General features: G+C 52.8%; 9 protein-coding genes across 9 annotated transcripts; 3 read left to right on the forward strand and 6 right to left on the reverse strand.

Moving 5' to 3' along the window:
• Nucleotides 1-302: 302 nt before the first annotated feature.
• QC761_306070 (uncharacterized protein) lies at nucleotides 303-1,202 on the reverse strand (the record flags this gene model as incomplete). The annotated part of the gene is made up of 1 exon (XM_062877748.1): nucleotides 303-1,202. One exon carries the CDS (start codon nucleotides 1,200-1,202, stop codon nucleotides 303-305), a length of 900 nt encoding a protein of 299 aa, XP_062733554.1.
• A 652-nt stretch (nucleotides 1,203-1,854) lies between these two features.
• QC761_306080 (uncharacterized protein) lies at nucleotides 1,855-4,403 on the reverse strand (the record flags this gene model as incomplete). Its single annotated transcript, XM_062877749.1, has 3 exons — nucleotides 3,475-4,403; nucleotides 3,311-3,415; nucleotides 1,855-3,249 (listed from the first exon to the last, which is right to left on the reverse strand). The coding sequence occupies exons 1-3, from the start codon at nucleotides 3,520-3,522 to the stop codon at nucleotides 1,855-1,857; spliced, it is 1,548 nt and encodes a 515-aa protein (XP_062733555.1). The 5' UTR covers nucleotides 3,523-4,403.
• Nucleotides 4,404-4,975: 572 nt separating this feature from the next.
• Nucleotides 4,976-8,788, reverse strand: QC761_306090 (uncharacterized protein). Its single transcript, XM_062877750.1, has 2 exons — nucleotides 7,352-8,788; nucleotides 4,976-7,285 (listed from the first exon to the last, which is right to left on the reverse strand). Exons 1-2 carry the CDS (start codon nucleotides 7,970-7,972, stop codon nucleotides 5,252-5,254), a joined length of 2,655 nt encoding a protein of 884 aa, XP_062733556.1. The 5' UTR covers nucleotides 7,973-8,788; the 3' UTR covers nucleotides 4,976-5,251.
• QC761_306100 (uncharacterized protein) lies at nucleotides 8,479-10,547 on the forward strand (the record flags this gene model as incomplete). Its single annotated transcript, XM_062877751.1, has 4 exons — nucleotides 8,479-9,311; nucleotides 9,391-9,704; nucleotides 9,758-9,888; nucleotides 9,952-10,547. The coding sequence occupies exons 1-4, from the start codon at nucleotides 9,192-9,194 to the stop codon at nucleotides 10,545-10,547; spliced, it is 1,161 nt and encodes a 386-aa protein (XP_062733557.1). The 5' UTR covers nucleotides 8,479-9,191.
• Nucleotides 10,548-11,077: 530 nt separating this feature from the next.
• Nucleotides 11,078-14,755, forward strand: QC761_306110 (uncharacterized protein; the record flags this gene model as incomplete). Its single annotated transcript, XM_062877752.1, has 3 exons — nucleotides 11,078-12,659; nucleotides 12,711-14,644; nucleotides 14,666-14,755. 2 exons carry the CDS (start codon nucleotides 11,078-11,080, stop codon nucleotides 14,504-14,506), a joined length of 3,378 nt encoding a protein of 1,125 aa, XP_062733558.1. The 3' UTR covers nucleotides 14,507-14,644; nucleotides 14,666-14,755.
• A 375-nt stretch (nucleotides 14,756-15,130) lies between these two features.
• Nucleotides 15,131-17,401, reverse strand: SEC6 (SNARE-binding exocyst subunit S6; the record flags this gene model as incomplete). The annotated part of the gene is made up of 1 exon (XM_062877753.1): nucleotides 15,131-17,401. The coding sequence occupies one exon, from the start codon at nucleotides 17,399-17,401 to the stop codon at nucleotides 15,131-15,133; it is 2,271 nt and encodes a 756-aa protein (XP_062733559.1).
• Nucleotides 17,402-18,394: 993 nt separating this feature from the next.
• COX15_1 (Cytochrome c oxidase assembly protein cox15) lies at nucleotides 18,395-18,770 on the reverse strand (the record flags this gene model as incomplete). Its single annotated transcript, XM_062877754.1, has 2 exons — nucleotides 18,395-18,438; nucleotides 18,557-18,770. The coding sequence occupies 2 exons, from the start codon at nucleotides 18,768-18,770 to the stop codon at nucleotides 18,395-18,397; spliced, it is 258 nt and encodes an 85-aa protein (XP_062733560.1).
• Nucleotides 18,771-19,174: 404 nt separating this feature from the next.
• GLR1 (Glutathione reductase) lies at nucleotides 19,175-21,066 on the reverse strand (the record flags this gene model as incomplete). Its single annotated transcript, XM_062877755.1, has 2 exons — nucleotides 20,520-21,066; nucleotides 19,175-20,450 (listed from the first exon to the last, which is right to left on the reverse strand). The coding sequence occupies exons 1-2, from the start codon at nucleotides 20,774-20,776 to the stop codon at nucleotides 19,175-19,177; spliced, it is 1,533 nt and encodes a 510-aa protein (XP_062733561.1). The 5' UTR covers nucleotides 20,777-21,066.
• A 118-nt stretch (nucleotides 21,067-21,184) lies between these two features.
• Nucleotides 21,185-22,857, forward strand: QC761_306150 (uncharacterized protein; the record flags this gene model as incomplete). The annotated part of the gene is made up of 2 exons (XM_062877756.1): nucleotides 21,185-21,218; nucleotides 21,386-22,857. The coding sequence occupies exons 1-2, from the start codon at nucleotides 21,203-21,205 to the stop codon at nucleotides 22,855-22,857; spliced, it is 1,488 nt and encodes a 495-aa protein (XP_062733562.1). The 5' UTR covers nucleotides 21,185-21,202.
• Nucleotides 22,858-24,067: the final 1,210 nt, after the last annotated feature.

Genomic DNA, 24,067 nt, shown 5'->3' on the forward strand with positions numbered 1-24,067 from the left:
TCTCTTTTTATCTCTGTAAAGAAGAGTACAAAATAGAAGAATCACCAATTACCGGCATCAATTATGCCACCAAGTCCACACCTGTAAACCCAGCCACGTTGTGAACAAATCCATGAAGACTGCAACGTCAAATTCCAGACCTTAAAAGATAGTTGAGAGGCGTATTAAGTAACCTTTAAAGCCTAAGGGTTAGGTCACAGTCTCTACATAGCGTACCAGTTCCCGCGCCTATCTCACACCATCACCACCCCATTAAAATCCAGCCCTCTCACCTTCGCAGCGTCTATCTCCATACCCCTTCCTTAATGCTTCTTGTCCTCCTTCTCCTCCGCCCTCCTCACCAAGATATCAAATCTCTTAAACGCCATCCCACCCTCAATGAAGCAGCTCCCCATCCACAACCACCAAACCCCACTCCCCCTTTCCACACCAAATTTGCTCAGTCTACTCCTCTCCAACCAAGCCGCCTCGGAGATATGAATCACAATCACCGGCCAAAAAATCGTCTTTGTCAACCACATCCATCCTTGATGGCCCCCAAACGGCCAAAACGCATCCAGAATCCACTCCCGCCCGTCCAGCACCCTCAACTTCACAGTTGCCACAAAGTTAAAATAATAAAACAGCACCGCCAGGAAGATGACCCAGTCGAATGGTCGGGGAGGCATATACTCCCTCACCACAACCCCCTTCTCCTTCTTGCCGTCCTCTTCCGCGGGGGCCTCGAGACCGAGACCGACCCTGGCTTGGTGGGTCATGTCGACAAGCTTGACGCGGCGTTCAGCCCAGTTGGCGAGTTCAGGCTCGAACTTGATGTAGTGCGTCCTTCCAGTGTGAGGTGTCTTCACAGTCATGAACTGGAGGTTGATGTCCACCATTTCCGGGTCACGGGCCTCATAGTCGTTGAGATTGTTGAAGTGCTGGAGGATGTGCTGGAGGTCGAGGCGGTGGTCGTTGTTCATGTGGGAGATGGTGCGGACTTTTTGGGAGACGGGAATGAGCTCTTCGTCGGCCATTTTGGCGTTTTGCTTCTTGCCCAACTCGAATCCAAAATTGGTAGAGGTGGGTGTGAATCTCAGGGAGACAGAGGGCGGAAATGACAGACCGACGTTGAGTTTGAGATGGGCTGCCAAGGCGGGCTGAGCCGAGTGGTGGGGCATTGGAGACGCAGGGGAGTTCGTCTGATAAGATAACCCCGCCATCACCACCCCATCGTCGTTCCTTCCCCCAGTTGATATGTGCACCTTTCCCACACTCAATCCTTGCTCCTTCCCAACAAGCAGAACCACGGTATATATACTAGGTCGACCATGTACCTCTCAACAGCAGCTCTGAAATCTTAATCAGGGCGCCACTTGTTGGTCAGGACAAATGGTCAAGCTCGAGGAGCTGCTGTTGGCCCCCCCCCGCCGGGGGCTTGCAACCGATAGCCCCGAGTTCGATCCGAAGCAAAACCGCCCGGTTTTCGCAGCCGGCCACCTCCCTCAGACAACTGAGGGGTTTGGCCGGTGAGATTTTTGACCTTTTTCTCTCTCGCGCCATTCGACAGCCTCTATGTCATCTTGGACTACTCGACCAGCTCAGTTATTTTGATGTTGCCCTTCGACTTTTGAAGTAGTGGGATGCTCTTCATAATTTGTTATTATTACAATTAGATCGCCTTTACCGAAATACACACCCGGCAATTAGCACATACAAACGAAATCGTACGTGTTCAACGCAGCGTGGTATCTTCCTCATTCTATTCAAGCCAAGCCAGACAAGCCATATATTCCCAACCAAAACGAATCTTTATACATCGCGACTCAACTCGAAAACCATCTTAAAACCTCATATGATACACACCACTCAATCCTAGCCCCTCTCCGACCCTGACCGTTTCTTGCTCTGCCCACCCAACATACTATCCTCCTCCTCCTCATGACCCCCACTCCCACTCCTACTCCTACTACCATTCCCATTTTCAATCATACTCCCCCTCCACCAAACGCCACCAACACTCCCACTCCCACTCCAACTCCCTTGCCAATTCCAACTCTCCCATCCTCCACTCGTATTCTCCTCCCAACTAAAAGTCAACATACTATTCCCCGACCCCTCTGAATCATAACTCCAATTATTCGACAACCTACTCCCCTGACTCCCCTGCGACCTCGGTCCAATCCCCCGCCAATTACTACCACTATACGTCAAAACCTCATCAATACTCGGCATATGACTCAATCTCTGCCCCCCTACTCCCCCAGCCCCCGCCAAAACAGCCTTATTCATAAACGGCCACCCTAGGTCACTAATATCCACCCCCTGCTCAAAATCACTTTCGCTTCCAACAACAGTACTATTCCCAACACTAACATCACTCCACGGCCTCCTCAACCCCTCCTCTTGCAACCCCCCGTTGCCCCCCGCCATCACATCCTCCAGTTCAGCTTTACCTCCATCCAAATCCTCCAATCCCCTGCCCCTTTCCACATCATCCCCTCTTCCTTTCCCAGTATCCTCCTCCCCAACCCTAATAGAACTAATCCTACTCACGCTACTAATCCTCTTCAGATGAGGCGGCATAGTATGCCGGCTCGCCACAACAGTAGTCGTGTTCCCAAAACTTGACGTGGTCCCTCTCGACGCCATGTCCCTCGACCAACCACCACCACCACCACCACCACCAAACAACCCGCCGCCGCCCCCCCTGCCCCTCCTACCCAGCAGCACCCTAATCGCAGGAAGAGAAGTAACAATAATGCTAACCCCCACCTCCAACCCAGTCCAGATCAACGCATTCGTATAATCCCACGTCGGATTAACACTATCCCCAAAATCATACAAAGCCCACAACCTCACACAGCTCGTAATAAGCGCAAAAATCCCAAGCGAGAACATGACGATGATGCAGATTTTGGACCGGACATTCACATTTAGTTTGATCAACAGCGGAAGCGGCATGACAAGGATAACAATGTCCTGCGCGATGCTGAACGCGGCGGTGGTGTACCCCAGCGCGTTGATGTTGAGGCAGGAAAAAGGGCCGAATTCACCTTTTCGCCAGCCTTCCCAGATGAAGGAGATGGGGGCGCATTGGAAGATTTGACAGAAAACAAAGATCAGGCCTGAGAGGCCGACCCAGGTCATGACGACGAGGGTGATGGTGCGGAAGTGGGGTTGGGGGAAGATGCGGAGGTAGAAGCAGAGGATGGAGATTTTGGTGAGGGCTAGGATGACGAGGTAGAAAGTTTCGGCCATGTAGAAGAGCTGTTTTCCATCACGGTGTCAGCTTGATGTGGGGTCGTGGGATTGAAAGGAGGTAACATACCTTGAGGGCGGTGCCGAGGGCGTTGGCGTCGACGGTCCAGATGTCCACTCCGAAGGCGGCGCCGGCGGCGGTGCAGCCTACGGCTTCGAAACCGATGTAGAGTCCCTTTTTTGTCTTGTCAGTCATGAGGGAATGGACAACGAAACGGATGGGGGGATGTTTACCACAACAATCATCATAACCCAATCGTCCACCTCGAATTTCCCGCCCATCCACCACCGTGAGTACAACCGGAGCAAAACACACACCAAAGCCAGTATCTCAACCGACAGCGGCACCAGCAGGTGTATCTTTCGGGATCGTTGAGGCTTCCCGCAGGCTTCCCAGGCGCCGCGGGCAGTCTCTTGTTGTTGTTGTCGTTGTCAGTGCGAGCACGAGCGAGCAGCGAGGTATCAGCCGAGCCAAACAAAAGAAGTCAAGTGAACAAAACACTAGAAAGGGGAAGAAAACTAACCAATACCCTCCTCCATCGTACACCGCCTCCTTACACACCCCAACACCCTCGTATAATGACCCTCATCATCCGAGCACAAGCACACCTGATCCTCCTCCCCCATCCCTCTCTTCCCATCCAGACACTCTTTCGTCACATTGGTAAGCTCCACCACGCAACCCAGCGCGCACAAGGGTATGTTCTCGCTCAGTTGAGCGATCAGGTCTGTTGTTGTTGTTGTTGTTGTTGTTGTGTGGGGTAGTGATAAGTCTTGGCGTTGTTGTCCAGAGACAACAATATCTGTCTGTGAGAGGAAGCTCAATGGTGGAAGGGGCCGGGGTGGTGCTGATATTGGGAGGAGTTGATGGAGTAATGCCCGTGGTAGGGACTGCGGCCGGGGTTGGTGTTGAGGAAAAAAAGAATGTGGGAGAAACTGGGGGGTTGCTTCGCTGGGGGCCGGGAGGATAAGAAACGTTAGTAATAGAAAACAGGAGGGTATTGAAAGCAAGGGAGAGGTTGGTAGTGGTTTCATCTTGGATACTTAGGTAGGTATGTCCAGTCGTTAGCCTTTACATGAAAAGGTTGAAGAACTTGGCCAAGAGAAAACGACAGACAGCATGACGGCGAAAAAAAGACATGACAGAGAGAGAGAGAGAAAGAGCTAGATTTGCCCAGCTGGGCACACACACCTCCAAAGCCATTCCCCATTACTAAGGCACATCTATCGATGATTTCAGGGGCGGTCGAGTTACCCCTTAGTGTGGCCTGTCCGGTCGTTTTCAAGGCCAAAACGCAGTCTGACAAGTGCTAACTGAGCACATTGGTGTTTTTGTTGACGTTGGGCTCTTCCGCGGAGGGTGAGCTGATATCAACACACTGGTGCAAGCTTGATCCATGATAAGATGATGGGTGAGCGAGGTCATCATCATCTTTGCCGTCCGACGATGCAAAGCATCCACAAGAAGAATTTGGGGGATGAAGACACGACGTCAGTGTGTAAGTCTAAGTCAACCTCCCCCGTTGTCAGTGGAGTCCCCCAAACATCACCGCTCAAAAACGACGTTCCTCAGCGAGTCATGCATGCCGCCCACACAGCCCCTTCCTTCCCTTTTCGGCAAGACGGCCCCTTCACCAAGCCCTCTGAATGGACAGACGCCCTTTCCACGCCAAGAAATCACCTCAATGCAACCGCAAGAAACCGTCAGCGACTTAGATGCAGCCAAAAGCATGGTGATGGTGTCATGTTAGCATCTTCTGTAGATTACCACTCCATAACAACTTTGTTTCCATACTATATCTCCGTCAATGTACAACAAACACCATACATATAAAACCCTCACCTACATGCTACTTTTCGAATGAAACAAAACAACGCTTTTAGTCCATCAACTCGCACGCATATGCCACCAAAAGATCCCACAATACAAAAGACAAGACATTCCCAATCCATTTTTTTTGTGGTAAACCCTTCCCAGTCTCCCCAGTCCTCATCCCTCCCACATTAGACATTACGACCCCATCATCGCATCCCAATCCCAGGTCACCGTCCCACCGCCCCAAAGTTCATTGACACTATACCCGAGCTGTTCAAAGTTGACCGGGATCTCCCCCAGCGTGTCCGTGTTGGCGACCCACCAAGGATTTACTGGCATCTCCATACCGTTGTTGTTGCTTCCTGTCGCAATTCCATGCGGGTTCGGTTGCGGCTGTGGTTGTTGTTGAAAAGGAGTCATCCCCTGCGGAAACAAGCCATTCGTCAGCCCCCGATCTCGCACGTTCCGGACATCCCGACCGAATCCCTGAGTATGAGAAGTGGTATCCGACGGTGATGAAAATGAGGCACAGACCTTGTCTCTGGAAAAAGGGTCAAATGGTGCTGATGGGCCGCCTCCGGGAGGTGCAGAAAACGGTCCGTTATTGACCCTTCTGTGGCCTTGCGATGGCCCGTGTGTAACCGGCCCGCCACGTCCTGGCGTTGCCCCTACTAACGACGGACCAGGTTGAGAGCCCGTCGGCTGGCTCGAAACAGGCGGATCCTGTCCGGCCATCACTTTGTAGTGTAACGTCACGAACCTGTCCGCACTGGCTGCCTTTGCTTCCTGTGAGGTTTTGATCCCTAGGTGAGCCTCCAAAAGCCCAAAAGCAGCACACATAATGCTGTATCCCCAGGGCTCATTGTTCCCGCACCTCAAGATCCGGTCCTCCTTCATGGCCAGGCACTTCTCCAGGGCCTCCACCGTGTGCTTGCTGTTGATCATGATCATATTAGTTGACCCGCGTGGTTGAAGCATGGTGACACTGCAGAGATTGATCGCCAGTGTTAGACTGTCCTCACGGAGAAAGTTGAGTGTGCGAATGCCCTGCTGGAAAAGTTGGTCGTTGAGGAGAACCATATCCCTGGCGGCATTGTAGTAGATAATCTCCGAGTATTGGTACTTGGAGTTTTGTTTGCGAAGACGAAGGAAGGGCTGGTGCAGAGGTATGATGTACTGGCGAAGCTGGATGTGCAAAAGTGTATAGGCAAGCAAAGGCTTCTTCTGAGTTTGCTGTTCGTCCGTATCCTCATTGTCTGCATCGCTTACATCCCATGACGGGAGGGCATCAATCTCGCGGTTGATCTCATCGGTGTAGCGAACGACACGCGCATAGTCGAGATCTTCGGGAGGGCCGGTGAGCACCCGGCTCAGCTCCAGGCGAAGCGGCAAGCTCTGGCGACTGAGATGCTGATAGGAAGAGTACGTGTATGTAGTTGGAGGCTTTGAGGGAGGGAGCTCTTTCGTGTCCTCGTCAAACTCGTCGTCGTCGATGTTATGCGGCGGATTGACATCGTAGTGTAGAGTGCTCAAGATTGATGGCAGACCGTGGTCAAAGGATGCTTGAAGATCGTAGCTTTGAATAGTCGCCCAGATTCTCCTCCGCATCTCCTGCTGGAAAGGGGTGATCTTGTCACTCCTCATGTGGCTGGGTTCCCGGTGCAACCCGACAGAGATGGCGTCCTGTGTCATTGCGCCCGCATTTTTCCAATATCTCTTCTTCTTCATTGTGTTGACTCTCTTGGCAAGGTAGATGAGGCAGGCGATCTGATAGTGAATCAGGCGGCGATGCTTTTGGCTCTGAACTTCCTGCCAACGTTCAACAGCTTCGATCCATTTGATGGCATTGGCGTAAGAGATCGACACCATCTTTTCGAACTTGTGCGGTAGCTTAGCAGCCAAACAGCTGGCAATGCCCATGATGGATAAGATCAAAGCCGTGAAGGCTGCATTACGAGTCTCGTTAGGGTCCCAGAACTTGGCATAGTCCCTGCGGAAGCTGGGGATGTGGAGGATTCGGTGAATCTGCTCGAACTGGTCCAAGTAAATAGATACCATGTGATCAGCTTCCTCCTTGGAGGGAAGGAGAGCTTCCAGCGCAAGATCTGGTTCACGGAACTTCCTGTCTCGGTCCTCGGCCCTCTTGTGGCGGTCCTTGTTCCGGCTGATCCGGTGTGGTCGAAGCCACTCCTCGGAGGTTTCTTTCATGAAAGGACACAGTCCAGTCAACTTCTCGTCGTTAGCCAACGCATTCCGAGCCAATGGAGAGGAAGAAAGTAAAAGACCGTCACATACTTCTTGGAAGGCCAGGAACGCGCTGTGGGGGCCAAAGTATCGCGTTTTGAACTCCTTGCCCCTGAAGAAGCGTAGCTCTTCTTTGTCGGCCGTTGTTGTCTGGACCCGCAGGAACTGTGGCAGCTCAGGTTCTTCCTTGTTTCTTTCGTCATCTTCGTGATGCTTCGGCTCAGGGGGTGAGTGGTCCTGAAGCGTACTGCCGTCGACAGAAGCGCCGCCCTGTTTATTGGTAAGGAGGTTCCTCAGCTGGGCAACCTCCATCTCCAACCGACGGATCCTGTCAAGATCTCGGCCATCCTTGCGAAAGTAGGGCGACTCTCCTCCGGTACTTGGCAACGACAGTCGAGAGTCCAGACCCGTCAAGGCACCCTGGGAGAGGCCGAGCTTGTTCGGAGGTGCCAGGCCGGGCCGGGTCTCATACTCGCACTTGTCTGATGTACCGGACTGAAGACAGCGGGAGCATGGAAACTCCCGGTCACAGGACAACTTTCTTCGACGGCACTCGAGGCAGGAGAGCCGGACTCTCTGGCGTTTACGGGGCGGAGCGCGATCATCACCATCCTCGTGGGCCTCGGTTCCGCCGGGGCTAACGCTTTGTTCACTCGGATCCGACCGGGGCATGGTGTTTCTCCCGGAGACGGAGGGGGCTATCGGCCGAAGGGAAGGTTCCAAACAAACAAACAAAACAGACCCAGCCGCCACTGACGCTCGGCGCCGTTTTCCCTATCTAAGTTGCAGGCGATAAACAAGGAAGTGGGCTCGAGCATGCGAAACAGAGACAGCAACAAAACGGGCCAGTCGGCGATAAACGCTTTATCAATCAAATCTGATAAGAGAAGCCTGTACTGTATGTAAGGTGAGAAAAGCAGCAAGCGAACACGACTGCCAAAACGAAACCTGCAGCAGTATAAATTTTCCCTCTCTCTCAAAACCAATGACTAATAACGAGGGCTTTGCTGGTTCAGTCGAAACGACAGGCGATGCTCAGAGAACAAGCAACACAAATATCGAGTTAAAGATCTCGACGTCCACAGCCATTGAACGGGGGACTCGTCAGCTCCTTCTTTTCTGACTGTAGAGTTGGTGTGATGTGGTCGTGGTCGTTGGTGATGCGTGTTGAGGAATAAGATTCTCGGAGATCCGACACTTTTCGCCGAGGCTGCCCCTCTTTCTGCCAGCTTCACCTGTTCATCCGATGATTGGCCGACTGAAGCAGAGAGGACTTTGCTTACATAAGGTCAGGATATTCCGTCAATGAGCAGGGAAGTCATCCTCCTGGACCTTGGGTATGAAGAAAGATGGGATGATGACCTCGGAGGAAACATTGCAGCTTTGCAGTGAGTTTCTCTGACCATGTGGAAAGGTCGAAGTCTATGGATTTAAACCAGACTTTTCCAATTGCCTAACGAACCTTCATGTGACAACGGAACAAGACATTGTTCCGAAACTCTGAGGGTTAGGGGTGGATATGGACACTCAACAAAGCAACCACGACGATGAAGACGGAACTATTCATTGTGAGCAAGCCGCACAAAAGGAACATTCGGTTCTATTGGAGAACCAGACTTTGAATCAGACCCCCGATCAATCCGTCCCCATTGTCCCAGAACCACGGGACGGGCTGACCGACCAGCGACTTATTCGCAGCTTAGAAAGAGGCTTGGCAATGGTGTGGTGGGACAAAGACAGAGCTTGGGTCTGAAAGGCCACCGACGCCACCAAACGGTCTGGCCTGGCTCGGCGCACTAGACACAGTGCAACATCGACATTCGGGTTTTTGGGATCGCAAATTCCAGTCGGGTTTGGGCACCTTCGAGAGACGCGATGGCGGTATGATAACATGCGCGCATTATTTTGGATATTTTTGCTTGGATGCGCCTGCTGGGAGGCTGCACGCGCTGCCAGCTTAGTGCCAGGGAAGGCCTTCGATCGTTTGATCACGATATGGCTGGAGAATCAGGTTGGTCCAACAGTCCACACACAACCATTCCACATGTGCTCCATAACATGTTTACTGACCAGTATAATGGTACGTGTAGGACTATGCCAAGGTTGTCTTGGAGCCTAGCATCGCCGACCTGAAGAGGAAGGGCATCTTGCTCACGAGGTTCTATGCGCACACCCATCCATCCCAGCCAAACTACCTGGCCGCCATCGGTGGGGATTATTGGGGCCTCGATCACGATGACATGGTTCATATCCCTGAGAACGTCTCGACAGTGGTGGACCTGCTGGATTACAGGAACATAAGCTGGGCAGGTTACTTTGAGGACATGCCCGGCCCGGGGTACATGGGGAACTATAGCGATGGACAGACTGGGAACGGCACATGGGACTATGTGAGGAAACACAAGTATGAACACGTGGAATCGGGATTCTTGATGGAGAATGCTAACCTCGTACCAGTCCATTTGTGTCGTATGAAAGCGTCATTATGGAGGGAGAGCGGCTGCTGGCCCTAGACTCCTTCCGTGCCTTCCAAAGGGCCTTCAAGGCAAAGGAGGTTCCCCAATTTGTGTTCATGACCCCCAACATGAGTACGTATTCTTCCATCTCTTCATCACCCGCCGCGGTACAGATCAAAGACTGACATGGCGCAGTGAACGATGGCCACAACACGAGCAACAAGTTTGCTGCTGACTGGGCCCACAAGTTCCTTCAACCTCTTCTGGATCCTAAAGCTTTCGACGAAAAGACGTTGATAATGCTTACATATGACGAATCGGAAGATTACAGCCAGCCTAACCACATCGTCACTTTGCTTCTGGGAAGCGCAATTCCTCCAGCGCTCAAGGGAACAGAAGACAGCACCTTCTACACCCACTTCAGCTTGCTCTCGACCATCCAAAACAACTGGATGCTGCCCAATCTCGGCAGGTATGACGTTGGAGCAAATGTGTTTCAGTTTGTTGCAGATGCGTCTGGTTACACCAAGAACAAGGAGCCTGCCAATGCAGCGTCAGTCAACAATTCAATATCATACCCGGGGTTTCTGCACACCGAGCCCACAAACAGACTGGACATCCCAATACCAAACGACAAATTGATTGGCGCCGGTGGGCTTCCGATCCTTGACAAGATCAAGCAGAAATGGGCCGGTGACATCAAGAAGGTAGGGAAGACGCCGTACGACGGTAGCGGGAATGTGCACGATGGCGACAACCCGCCAGTCTACAACCCTCCCAAGGCCAATTGATTAGATAATTGGATACCCAGCATAAGTCTTCCCTTGCAGGTTGTGCTTCTCGTGTGTGCTCCGTGGCTCCTTCCATTTCTACAGTTTCTCCGGCTCTTCACTCGATCGCTGTCCTGGTTCCTTCCCTATGGCAGCACTGCTATCCATGCCCCTTACAATTTTGGGAAGCTGCGGGTGCCAATGAAGGGCCTGCCGTGCGTCCATGTCACTCATCTTCGGACCTGAACTTCCATCAATCTCGCACACACTTCGGAAGGAAAGCTGCAAGTCGTCCGCAAGAGGGAGGCCCTGGTAATGGCCCCAAGGAACTCTGTTTGCTTCTGCCTCGGCGGGAACATCCCTTCCTGTGTTTCTCAGCAGCCCTCTCGTATCTCTTGACATCTTCAGGCCTGCCATTCCATGCATGGCAACCTCTGGGAGACCAGGCCACACCACCATCACCGTTTCTTGGAATACTTTGTAGATCCTACATCTTTGCATGCCCCCCGAGTTGGTGATGCCTGCTGGCCTGTCCGAATCACGTCGCAATCATGGCCGTCTTCTGCTGCTGCACTTCGGCACGGTCGTCCAAAACACGGACAATCGCACCAAGAAGTCCTGAGCCTGTGTTACCTTCACCACCACCCCCTGCTCGCCTCCCCGGACCCCTTACCCTGAATCCAGTCAATCCGCTCTCGACTGAGACATCGCCCAGATCGCTCTCATCACTTCAGCCTTCGGTACCTGCCACCATCAGCCCCATCGAACCCATAGAGTTCGGCCAGCTGGTAGTCGAAGACTCGGACAGTGAAGATGAGCCTGACCATCCGGCACCCCACAATAAGAGCACCAGCACCCTCCACCTGGTCCGCACCCGTATCCGCCGTCACCTCTCCCAGGATTCGCTCTCAAAGAAGAAGGCTCGTTCTGCAGTGGGCTTCACCGAGGAGGAGATTCAGCGACGAGCCGAGCTGAAACGGCTTATGCACAAAAGAATCCAGGAGGAGCTCCGGAGCGAAGAAGGGCAAAAATCCACACGGAGTGAAGTCTCCTCTGATCGACACCCTGGCAGTCCCAAGATTGACCTTCTTCCTGGCGGCGGACCGCGGGACAATATCGAGTTTGTTGTTGCCGATGACAGCAGGCCCAACTCACCCGGAATGAACAGTGAAGCACCGGATGCTGGTCAGACTGATCCCGAAGCTCTTGCACCGGTTGCCGCAAACTCCAAAACAGTTCGAGAACAAGGCTCCTTCCCAGAGATGCCAGCATCACCAGATCTTGTGCCTCGGCGGTATCCAAGCACTAGCGAGAACTCCTCAATTGCTTCCTGGCGGCTTTCTTACAGTGCAGGTCAGCTCGACGAACTGGCCAGCTACATTGACCGAGGAGAGCCATCGAGTCATGTAGATGCTGTGCACAGCTCCTCTGCGTCACACCCGGAATCCATCATTCGTCTTCCAACCTCGGGATTGCATCCACCACGCCCTGCCCATTCGTTGTCACGCTCACATTCGTCACCCGCCCGACCCGGCACGCAAGTTACTGAGACTGCATCCGTTGCAGAGCAGTCTCCATTGAGCGTCTGGCTGCGAAGTCAGGGCCTTCGATCTCGTTCTTCCTCGCCTACAAGATCATCCGAACAAGACTTTGAGCAAGGTGCAAGTGTTCAGCAAGCCGAGGTGGTTTATCTCAGGAGATGGAGCTCTGTTCAAAATTCTGCAGTCCCAGAGGCTGAGAGTCAGAAGCCGGAAATAGTCCACCTCTACGACATGGATATTCATCGCCAGTTGGGAACTCAAACTTTCACCACACCAATGGATTCTCCAACACGATCCCGATCGATGAGAAACAGTGGTGCAAGCGGTTCCTGCGGTGCTCAAACTTCGGGAAGTACAATCCGTCCCTCTTCCGACCCTCCAAGCAAACCTCCAAGCAACAAGTCGACTTTCAACCACTCCGAAGTTATCTTGGCTCCACACGACCCGAATAACCTGGGGACAAAATCATCGTCGGTGTACCCATCAGCTGGACAAAGTGTACAGTTGAGCGCAGGCGCGTCTACTCTTGATCTTCCGGCGACACTTGCGCCCCACGAGTTACCGCCAGCTTTTACTTTGCCAGGTTTCAAATGTGTGTGAGTCCCATGCTTGTGATTGGCAGTTGCTAACTCTGGACTGACAGGGCTCGATACTGTGAATAATCCACACCTTGTAGGAGAATCGGTGGAAAGTTCCCACCGAACAACAGGAGAAAACTCGGCCAACAACAGTTTGCCACTTCTGGAAGGACGCTCAGAGCTCCACAGGTCTTCGACAGTTACAAAAGCCGATGCCTCGAGCAGGGTCCGCAAGGAGTCTCAACTGGATACGGTTGAAAAGAGTATCGGATATTTTCATCTTGGCCACGGTGCACCTGCACTTATCGTCAAGAGGTTCCGGAAGGAGGCAGACACACCTCCCCTGGAGCCGGTGAAACACTCTTTTCTGGCACGCCTTCATTTGACCATCCCTAGAAGAACCAAAATAAGCCCACGAAACTTTGACGGTGCTGTCACAGAACAAGAACAGGAGCACGGGCAGGGACCGAACTGGGAGCCAGAGCCGTCTCCACCACTGTTGAGACATTGTCCAGGCGTCAAACGTGGGCGTCCTGACTCTTGGGGAACAGCCATCACCTCACTGTACCACCCTCTAACCCCGATTCTTTCCGAGTATGAAGGCAGTGCAGATGATCTGTGGAGGTTAGGCATACGCGACGAGTCTCCGAAACAACAGACGGAGTCTCGCGGTATCAAAGCCCATCGCCGTGGTTCAAGTTTCCCCGAAAGTCTGAACAAGAGGCTCCAAGCTGTTGCCGATTCGGAGCACAGTGGCGGCTCCTCTGGGTATATGGGTGTTCCGAGTACCGACCCGTCTTGTCGTTTCTCGTCTGCACCGGGCTCGCCGGTCTCTCATACAACTGATTGCGGCTTGTCGTCCATCGCAGAGACGACCGAGACCCCCAAGCGCAGTTCGTCCACAGGCCTCCAAAGCCCAATTTACGATGCATTCAGAACACACTACCCAGCAAGAAGCAGCGATTTTACCCGAGACTGTCCCAGATCCCCACTGGCACATACAGGCTCCCGACTTCGTGACTCTTCTACTCCTGGCGACCAATCTACCTGCGTCACCCCTGAGCTCGTTGCGGGCCACCCGGATATCGTGATTGAAGCCGCACACCAACCCCACAAAAACGGCTCCCGCCTTACTCTCAAGTCGAACACCCAGTCCTTCTCTGGGAAGTTTGGAAAAGCCATCAAGTCAAGTTTTGGAAAGCTCGTCCCCCATCGCGGGCCCTCTAACAGCACTGGTTCGAAGTCGCTGGAAAGCCTCAAAAGGCGAGGAAGCGGAGCCAGAGCAGAGGTTGTGAAACTTCAAAAGTCACAAGACGTAGGAGTTTCATGCCGGGGCCCGAAGTATTGGCAGACAAATACGCCAAAAAGGGGTCGCACGATTTCTCTCAGCACACGGATGGCGACCTTGTTGCATTCTGACTCGAATCCCGAAGAGGAGAAGCGACAGCATCCTAGCCATCACCAGCTCAGGCATCGTGCACCTCTTTGTGCACTGCCTATAAACACACCTATTCGAGATCGACAAGCAAGCAGTAGCGCAGACAACAGCAAAGACTCGGCGACGACAGCCGAAAAGTTTATTACGCCATTCAGCTCATTTTATCACAGCAACAATGATACGGCATCGTTTCACTCTTGTCATGATAAAGGGGATACTACGGATATCAATTCCATCAAAAGCGATAGCACACTGGCTCATCGACTGCATATTGCCTCGGCGCCTCACTTGACTGCGCTGCCGGCGGGAGCGGCCAAGTTTCAGACTTGGAGTGGGAGGGAGAGGAGCAGGCCGCTGATTACGGTGCAGAGCATGGAGCAGATGCGGTTGAGGAGGGTGAATACGGTGGTGAGAGTTGTGTGATGTGTGTGTTGAGGGAACTGGTGAAGGGTGACAGTATGTGGTCAAGAATGGTCAGCGGGTGCTTGTGTGAGCAACAAGGCAGATTTTGTTTTTGGTTGTTATGATGGGGGTTTATGAAGGACAGCTTTCTTCTTTTTTTTTTTTTTTTTTTTTTTCTCGGCATGGTGGGCTGTTTTGGTAGGTGCATGTCTATACTATTTCAGCTCTTATGACGCCGACCTCAAGGACGCAGCAAAACAGGGGGGGGGGAGGCCGGACATGTATGGTTAGAGTTGTGGTATATTAGGGGATATGAAGGGGGGTGGTTATGGTTATTTATTGGGCAGTTGTAAAAGACGGGAGTTTAGGTATAGTTTATGTAGCTGTGACAAGGGATGGAGGAGTGTTGTTAATAGAGTACATATTGGTTGACGATGGATTCTATTGTCTGGGTGATTGTTCGGTGGTGATCGATATGGCACGATCAATGTTGGCAAGGCATGATCTTAAGCTGGAGACTGGGTCTTGCGAGCGTGTCGTTCAGTTGGGACATGCAATCAGACAATTTATGGAGACAAAAATAAGCCGAAAGAAGCCCATCATGATTCATTACTATTACAACCAAAACTATCTCTCACTCACTCTCTACTTGACCTTACTCATAATCGTCTCCGGCCCCCTAACCACATCCATCTGCGCGGCCCTCGCCTTGACGGCATTCAGCATATTCCTCTCAAAGTCATCCCTGCTCCTCAACACGGCCTCGACCCAGCTGATCTGCAAGTCCCAATACGACGTCTTGAAGCCCGCAAACGTGTCCGGGATCTGTTCCTTTTCCGCAGTCAGCAGGCCCAGAAACGCCTCCGTGACCCTCCACGTCTCCTTGATGGCGTTGCCCACTTCCGGGTTGGGAAGGGAATTAAAAAACTCGAACGCGGTAGACAAGTCGTCAAAGATCTTGTCCTGAAAGTTATCCACCCTCCTAAACTTGGCGCCCTTGTTCCTGACCGAGCCGAGGTACCGGACGAGGAGCTCGTCGGCAAAGATTTCGATAAAAATGTCAACGAGCGAGTGGTGCAGCACCATCCTGTAGTCCGAGACATACTCCTCAAACGTGGCGATCATGCGCGCCATGTGGGTGGTGGTGTACCACTTTGGCGTGAAAAAGTCGGGCATGACAGTCCTAAAGTCAACGGAAAAGACCAGGCTGGCAAACTTGGCCATGCACCACGTGGACAAGTCAACATAGCCGTCCCGCAGGGTGGTGACTTCTGCTTCGGCGCGGTCCATGTACTGGGGCGTGACGAGGGGAGAAAACTTTTTCCTAAAGTCCGAGAGGTAAGCCAGCCGGCCTTCTTCCTCGTTGTCGTCTATGCAGGCTATCTGGTCGTTCGCCGTGGCCACAAGCCAGTCCTGCAGCGGTTGGAACCCCTCCAGGTCGCCCGTGGTGGAGTTTTCGTACCGCGCAGACTCGTCCTCGAGCATCTTCTGCCAGGCCTGCTGGCGTTGGCGTAGGCGTTGGAACATGGCGTCGACTACACCCTCGACCACATCCGCTCGCTTGGAGTTGGCTGCTGCTTCGAGTTGTTCCCTCAGCATGCGCCAGAGATCGATGAGATTCTTGTTGCGAAAATACCCATACTCGTCTGTTTCCAGGTTCCCGCCGTCGACACCTCGTTCAGCAAAATCCTTCCTCTCCGCCGCCCAAATCCGATCAATCCACTCGTCTAAAAACTTGATGATGAGCTGTCTGAAATCCCTCACCAACTCCGTCTCCCTGTTGTCGATGACCTGCACCCCCAACTCCTCCTGCTTGAACCCCAACTTCAGCATCTTCCTATAATACTTCTCCGGCCACCCCACAATCTCCAACGTGTGGCTACTGCTCGTCTCCGGGTCCTCCACGATCCCAATCAAGAAATCATGCATCATCTGGTGAAAGATCACCGCCCACGTCTTGAAAATCTTCCACTTCCTCGGCATCAGCTGCTTCTGCTCCATCCCCAACCTCACCGTGTTCAAATCATTAAAATACCACCTCAAACTCTTCTCCAACCCCCCCGGATCCCCCATAAACTCCTGCCTGCTCTTCTCAAACTGCGGCGCCGCCGCATCCTTGATGCACTCCAAAAACCTCTCCTTGTACCCCCTCACAGTCTTGGCCCCGTCAGTAATGCTCTGAAACCTCGTCGCAATCTCCCTATGGTCCTTCAGCGCCTCCTGCAGCGCCATAACCCTCTGATCACTCTTCTCCTCCGCCTCCACAATCAACGCAAACCTCACCACCAAACTCTCATTCTCCGCCTGCACCAACGTGATCAAACTCATAGCAATCAGCTCAATCCTCTCATCAAACACCCTCACCACCCCATCCAACCTCTCAAAATAATCCTCCAACGTCACCCTCAACCCCGGATCATCCCCCCTACTAATCTGCTCCATCGCATCATCCCTTATATTCCTCAACCTCGTCAGCTCATAATGCACCCTCAACAAATTCGGCATCCCCTCGTAATCAGCCTCGTCCTCCCTCAGCATCTCCTCCACCTCCGCCACCCTCTCCGCAAACCCCTCCAGGTTCCTCCTCATCGTCTCGACAGCGTTGAAGTTACGATGTGCTTGACTGACGAGGTTGATCGTCGCAAAGTCTGTGCCCGTGATCTGGTTTTGGGATTCCGAGGCGATCTTGTCAATCTTGATCATTTCTTCCTTGATCGACTGTAGTGTTTTTTGCGAGTCGGATAGGTGCGTCATGCCGGACTGGGTTGTTTCGAGCTGGTCGCGCAGGCCGGCGCGGAGCTGGGAGTCGATCAGGGATTTTTTGCGGGCGAATTCGGTTTTGAGGGCCGAGAGCTTGTCGAAGAGGTCGTCTGGGTGGCGGAGGAGGGTGGGGAGGTGGACGGGGGGGATGTCCATTTTGGAGGTGTTATATGGGGGTCGATGGGAGGCGTGGTTGTTCGTCGGAGGTTATGAGAGGGGTTCGGTGGTGGTGGTGGTGGTGGTTCGGGGGTGGCCTGGAGGGGCGGCGCATCAATAGGGGTGGTTCGGAGGCGTCGCGGGATAATTGAATATCGTTTTGTTTGGGGTATCAGAGGCTGGCTTTCATCAGTCGTAAACGTCTTCTCAAATATGCCGAGAGTTGTCGTTGGTGTTGTTGCGGGGTTGTGTTGAGTTCGAGGACAAGGTATCGTTGATGTTTGGGGATGGCTCGTAGCCTTGCAGCAGCTGGGACGGGGGACGAGCTTCTGGAATGCGGCCGTGGCCCGTGCGTCAAGCTCGGAATCACGTTGAGGAGAGGCACAAGCCGAGCTTCTCAAGCTCCCAGAAACTGGGAATATGATGTTAATTAGAGATTGAGACTAACTGTGAGATTGGGTTCGGAAATTAGCTACCCTACACTGAATAGGGCTTCAAATCAGACTGTCGAGGAGGAACTGGTGAAGCAAGGCTGCTATATCTGGATATCCCTTCATCAACAGTAACGTCATGGCAAGCTGGCGAGCCAGAATGTGCCCTCATCAGCCTTACATCTCCGATCCCAACGGATATCATCAATCATAGGTCCGTCTCCAAGGGCATGCTATCCGGCTATGCCGAAGAGGCCCAAACAAGCTCCCATCTGTCATCCTCGAAGCTTGTCACAAGAAAGAGCTGTTTGTTAGACTGGATGTCAGTGGACTCTGGCCACGAGCTTCTGGTTTCAGACCAAGTCCCAAGCACATCAGTAGGTAGTTAGTTATCAGTTCGTCTCCGGTATCCCATCTCACCCACCCTTCCATCGCCCAAATAAAACATCACCAGATCGTAGTTCAAGCCCTGATAAAAGACCAGCAGCATCGTGTAACTCTATTCGGTCTATCCACCTTCTCATCAAGGCACGTATCGTATCATATACAATTCTCTCCCCTCTTACTTCCCCTTCGATATCATCTCCCTGCCATCGTCCTTGTTTCCTAGTGGCACAAAGACCGTTTACTTCGCAGGGTGGTAAGTTTGCCAGACTATCCTCCTTTGTCAGCGTCCATCCCCACTCCCTCAACCTCATCATCACCACCCCCAAAAATAACTCACCGGCAATACCAAAAGGCAAAGTAAACCCAACAGTGCAGTAAGTCCAGTACTTGATCGCGAATCCCTTCTTGCGGGGGTTGAAGGGAATGTTGGAAAGGGGACCCTCAGGGTAGTGATAAGGCGACGACAGCTGGGCGCGGGTGGTCGAGAAGCCGCGGCGGGCGACCGCCTGGCGGAGGACAGGAGAAGCAAGAGTGCGGGAGGCGGCGATCATCTTCAAGAGGGGGGGGGGCAAGTAAACAGCTCAGTTAGCTTCTCTGATCAACTTTGTTTCAATTGGGGTGTCGCTGTCGTGGTTGTCATCGGGCATGTAAGAGAGAGGGACTCACTTTGACAGAGTGGAGAGAGTTTGCTGAACTATCGTCGTCAGAGGGTCGGAGAGAGATTGAAGTTCGATTGTGTTGCTCGCCTGTGACGTTCCACACTTTCTCCGGGATTGGATTGCAGTTGCGGGAGCTCGGGCCAACCACGGAAGAACGAAAAGTGGTGTGACTTTGACGCTCACATGTGGGGATTTCTCACCCAGAGGAAACTTATGTAAGCGAACAACATCAAGGACATCAACTTCAAGATAACAAATTACTTGCACCAATTGGCTATTAAATCATGGTATCACATCTACCTCAAAGTAACAAGCTCCTCGGCGCTAGTCGGATGAATAGCAACACAGCTATCAAAATCAGCCTTGGTGGCCCCCATCTTCACCGCAACACCAAAGCCCTGGAGCATCTCTCCGCTGCCCAGACCCATGATGTGCAGACCAACAACCTTCTCCTCTGGCCCAGCGCAGATAAGCTTGTAGCTGGTAGGCGCCTTCTCCTCGGGCTCCATCATGGCATAGTACATGGCCGTGAAGTTGGTCTTGTAGATCTTGAGGTTCTCAGCGCCATACTTCTCCACAGCCTGGGGTTCAGTCAAGCCGATCGAGCCAACCTCGGGGTGGGAAAAGACGACCGAAGGAATATTGTCGTAGTCGAGCTTGGAAGTTCTGAACTGCTCTGGCCCGAAGAGACGAGCGGCAAGCTTGCGACCGGCAGCAATGGCTACTGGGGTGAGCTCGACATGACCGGTGACGTCGCCAAGCGCGTAGACGTTCTCGACGTTGGTGTTTTGATATTCATCAACCACAATATGGCCCTTCTCGGTGGTCTTGACGCCCGCCGCCTCAAGACCGAGACCCTCGATGGCTGGTGTGCGGCCAATGGCCCAAATCAAGTGATCCACGTCCTCCAAAACGCCCTCGCCATTGGAGCCCTCGCCCTTGGAGGAGTTGTAGTGAAGCCTGAGCTTGCCGGTCTTCTCATCCTTCTCAACCTTGTTGGTCAAGCTTCTCTTGTGTACATGGATTCCGAGTCTCTCGTACTCGGCCGTGACCTTCTCCTGAATCATTGGGTCAAAGCTGCGGAGGAAGGTGTCGTAACGAATAAACAAATGTGTCTCGACACCGAGCGCGTTGAACATGCCGGCGAACTCAACAGCGATATAACCAGCGCCAACAAGCGCCACCTTCTTGGGAAGCTTGTCGATATCGAAGAAACCGTCGCTGTTGATTCCGAGCTCGGAACCAGGAATTTCTGGGGGCACATGTGGGTTACCGCCGACGGCGATCAGAATCTTCTTCGCATTGACAACCTCCTTGCTGCCATCGTCCAGGGTCACCTCGACCGAGTTCTTCGACAGAAGCTTGGCCCAGCCGTGAATGTATTCCACCTTGTCATTGGCAAGGTTGCGCTCGTAGATACCGTTGAGGCGCTTGATGTAGGCATCGCGCTTGGTCTTGAACGTTGGCCAGTCGAAAGGGGCTGTTTCTTGAACGTTGAAGCCGTAGGCCTTGGCTTGGTGGATGGTCTCGGCGATAAAGGCGGCGTTGAAAGTCACCTTTTTTGGCACACAACTGAGATGCAACGACTAGTGTCAGCCTTGTATGTGCGGCTGCATGGCATGGTAAGAGAAAGGTACGTACCCCACGTTGACACATGTGCCTCCGAGTCTCTTTCCCTCAATTACCATGGCCTTTGCGCCGTATCTCGAGGCGGCGGCTCTGGCGGCACCGAGGCCGCCGCTGCCGCCTCCGATTACGAGGAAGTCGGTTTCTTTGGAGATGGGCGCCATGTTGATCACTGTGGACGAAAAGTGTCTGGAGATGGTGCCGATGCGGCCTGATGCAACAGTTCTGGATGATAAGACTGGGCGTCTGGCCAAGATAGAGATTGCTTGCATAAGAATGAAAGGAAACTCGGGATACCGTCTTCTAGGAGGAAGAGGTATCGCGGGGTAAAAGGGAGGAGGGCGGTCTTATACAAGCGAGCTCTGGCGCAGGCAGCGGGTTGCTGACTGATGGCACGATGGAATTCCAAATCCAACGTCCGAACTCCCACTCTCACAACGGCGCAACGGTAAGATCCAAAGATGCCGATACGCAGAAGTCCAAAGAAAGCAAAGAAACGGCGCTCAGGTAAGCAATTGTTGATTATACATGGATACTAATTCTTTGCGACTCGGCTGCCCCCGCTCCTCCGGTTCGGCTGCGTCATTGCAGGGGTCAGTGACAAATTCCGGGCTGGGCTTCAAAAGAGATCCCTCGCCCCACTGTTCCTGACAGGGGCTGTCAACTTCACCATGCACTAACAATTATTGCCCTAAACGATGATCAAGACTCGAGGTACGTACCGATGATGAGAGCATCCCAACTCACAACTCAATCAAATCTGATGGTTTGACGACAATTGTAAGATGGGCTTACAAGGGAGACACGGGTAATGCATGGTCAATGTCCAATTTTGAATTTTCTTCCTCTTTCTTGACTTCTATCTCTTACCTTTTCGTGAGCATCTCATAAGACTCCCACCATGACAACCACCAAACTCCCCCTCCCCGGCAAGCTCACCGTCGCCCAGCTCCAATCCCTCTGCTCCTCCACCGGCCTACCCCAGGCCGGTTCCAAACCCACCATCCAACAAACCCTCCGCCAAGCAGCCCAATCCGCCCAACACATCCCCGACACCGCTCGCATACTGAGCATCGACCTCGGCCTCAAAAACTTCGCCTTCAGCCTCCTCACACCCGCCTCAAGCCCTTCAGAGAAGGCACCCTTACCAACACCCCCCGATTCATCATCAGTTCCCCAGGCATTACTCCCACCCGTCACCCTCCACCACTGGAACCACCTCAACCTAACCACCCCCCTTCTCCCACAAGATGACCCAGTCCAATTCACCCCCTCCTCCTTATCCTCACTAACCTACTCCCTCATCTCAACCCACCTCCTCCCCTTGAAACCAACGCACATCCTCATCGAGCGCCAGCGCTTCCGCACCGGCAACGCCTCAAACATATTCGAATGGACGATCAGGGTGAACACGCTGGAATCAATGCTCCACGCCTGTTTTGCAACCCTCAAAGGGGTCGACTTATTCCATGGCAATGTCATTTCCATCTCACCAAAGACAGTAGCCGGTTACCTCTTTCCCAAAAGTGAGGCCAAGGCCGAGGGAGGGGGGAAGAGCCAAAATGCGTACCATTTGTTGAAGGCGAATAAAGTCGGTATGTTGGGGGAGTGGTTACAGCAGGGAAAACTGATAAAGCCACAGGACCAAGGGGCGGGGATGGCAAAGGGTTTTCTGGAGGCGTGGAGGGCGAAGGGGGTGAGGGGGAAGAAGAAGAGGGAGATGGAGGAGGGGTTGCTGGGAAGGGGGGTGAAGTTGGATGATTTGAGTGATTCGGTGTTGCAGGGGATGGTTTGGTTGCAGTGGCAGAGGAACTTGGAGGGGTTGAGGGGGGTGGATTTTGGGGAGGAGGAGAAGGGGGTTGCGAAGGCGATTAGCAAGGTGAAGAAAGGGACCGGGAGGATCAAGCATGTTGATGTGCATGATGAGGGGTATGGAGGGGTTGAGGTGGATGCTGTGTTGGAGGGGGGTGGTGGGAAGAAGAAATCGGAGAGGAGGAAAAAGACCGCCGTGGCTCAGGAAGTTATTGATGAAGTGGCGTTGTTGGAGACTCCAAAGAAGAGTCGTGGGCGGTCCAAGAAGGTAGAGGGGATCGAGGAGGCGGAAGATATTGGAACAGCCGGAACAGAACCGGTCAAAAAGCGGCCTGGTCGACGGAAAAAGGCGTCAGTCAAAGAAGAGAATGCTGAAGAGGCTGTGCTGGAGGCAGATACTAAGAAAAAAAGCCGTGGTAGGCCAAGGAAAGCAGCTGTTGGTGGGAGTAACAAAGTAGAGGTGGCAGCGGCTGAGATGAAAACTTCCAGAAGAAGGTCAGCTCGAATTGAATCGAATGAGGATGATATCGTCTTGATATAAAACATAACAAGAAGACCTAATTACCAAACCAAAGGATGCTGAGATGGCTCTACATCATACCGTCCCACCGTCTACCAGTCCCTTATTCCTGATCTATTTCAGGGCAATTTTTCAGCCTATCTGCTAACAGTTTCTCTGGGGTGTCCGTGTGCCACTCCGTCGTTGTACGCTATACGTCTGGCCCATCATCGGCTTCTCAACCCTCATAGCCAGATTGCGCGTCCTTTGCTTTCGACCCAGACCTCGAGCCTCCATAGGACAGAAGCAAAGTTGGGCAGCGACGTGGGAGTGTTCGTGTCCGAGCTCCATGACCCCATACAAGCACTGAGGTTCGTCTTCTTCGGCAGTGAGTCTAAAATGATGGAATCGGCCTCATTTTGTGCGACGCGATGCAGCACGAAGATCTCATGTTCTGTATCAGCTTCTTTTATACATAGCCTTCCTCCGCGAGCAAACCGCTAGAACTTACTCTGTCCAGTCCACGCTTGACGTGCGCACGCGGTTCTTTGTCAGAGCTCGGATGAAGATTCATTGTCTGGCCGCGGCTCTGCTCTGTTCAACCTCACTGGTGGGTTTTTGACGCCGCACACATAGCCCGCAGCTACAAAGCGAAAGTAATTACTCTTCGGCCCTTGCCATAAAAGCCATAACAGGCAAGGAGCGTCCGCAGGCACAACAAACAATACGCGAGGCGTCTGACACGCGAATATCAGCTCACAAGATTCTCGCCCCTGCGCACGCCTCTCTGGAAACTGCAACAGATGGACCACCATGGACACAGGGTCTTGATGTTTCTACTGTCCACAACCTAGCGTTGCAGATTGCTCAAGCCTCATGGTGCGAGTTGCAGCACACCGAATCAAGACCATTCTTGCCTCGCGTCCGCACGTTAGCTTTGCCCGCTCGCACGTGTACGCGGTAGTATTTCTATCGGCCGACTGAGTTGCGTCATTCGCTTGCAGGAGTCCAAGTTTTTTTATCAAAGCTGGGATGAACTTTTAACTTGGGTTTTGCATAGGTACGACTTTCAGAATTATTTCTAACACGTTCATTTACTGGTAGTTAAACGGAATGAAGCAAAGGAGGAAAAGACCTTTAAAAATGCCTTCTTCAACAGAGTTCAGGGGTCAAACAATACACACACACAACGTGACTCCTATTTCCTGAACAATATCTCTTTTTTATTTCCGCACCCAGAAAGACGTAAAAG

This window comes from Podospora bellae-mahoneyi, chromosome 3, assembly GCF_035222275.1.
Source record: "Podospora bellae-mahoneyi strain CBS 112042 chromosome 3, whole genome shotgun sequence".
Lineage (NCBI taxonomy): Eukaryota > Fungi > Ascomycota > Sordariomycetes > Sordariales > Podosporaceae > Podospora > Podospora bellae-mahoneyi.

Bases quoted from the DNA above. Each gene is read 5' to 3' on its own strand.
- QC761_306090 (XM_062877750.1), bottom strand. From the start codon at position 7,972: ATGCCCCGGTCGGATCCGAGTGAACAAAGCGTTAGCCCCGGCGGAACC. The intron at 7,286-7,351 runs GTATGTGACGGT...AACGACGAGAAG, and splicing joins CGTTCCTGGCCTTCCAAGAA to TTGACTGGACTGTGTCCTTT.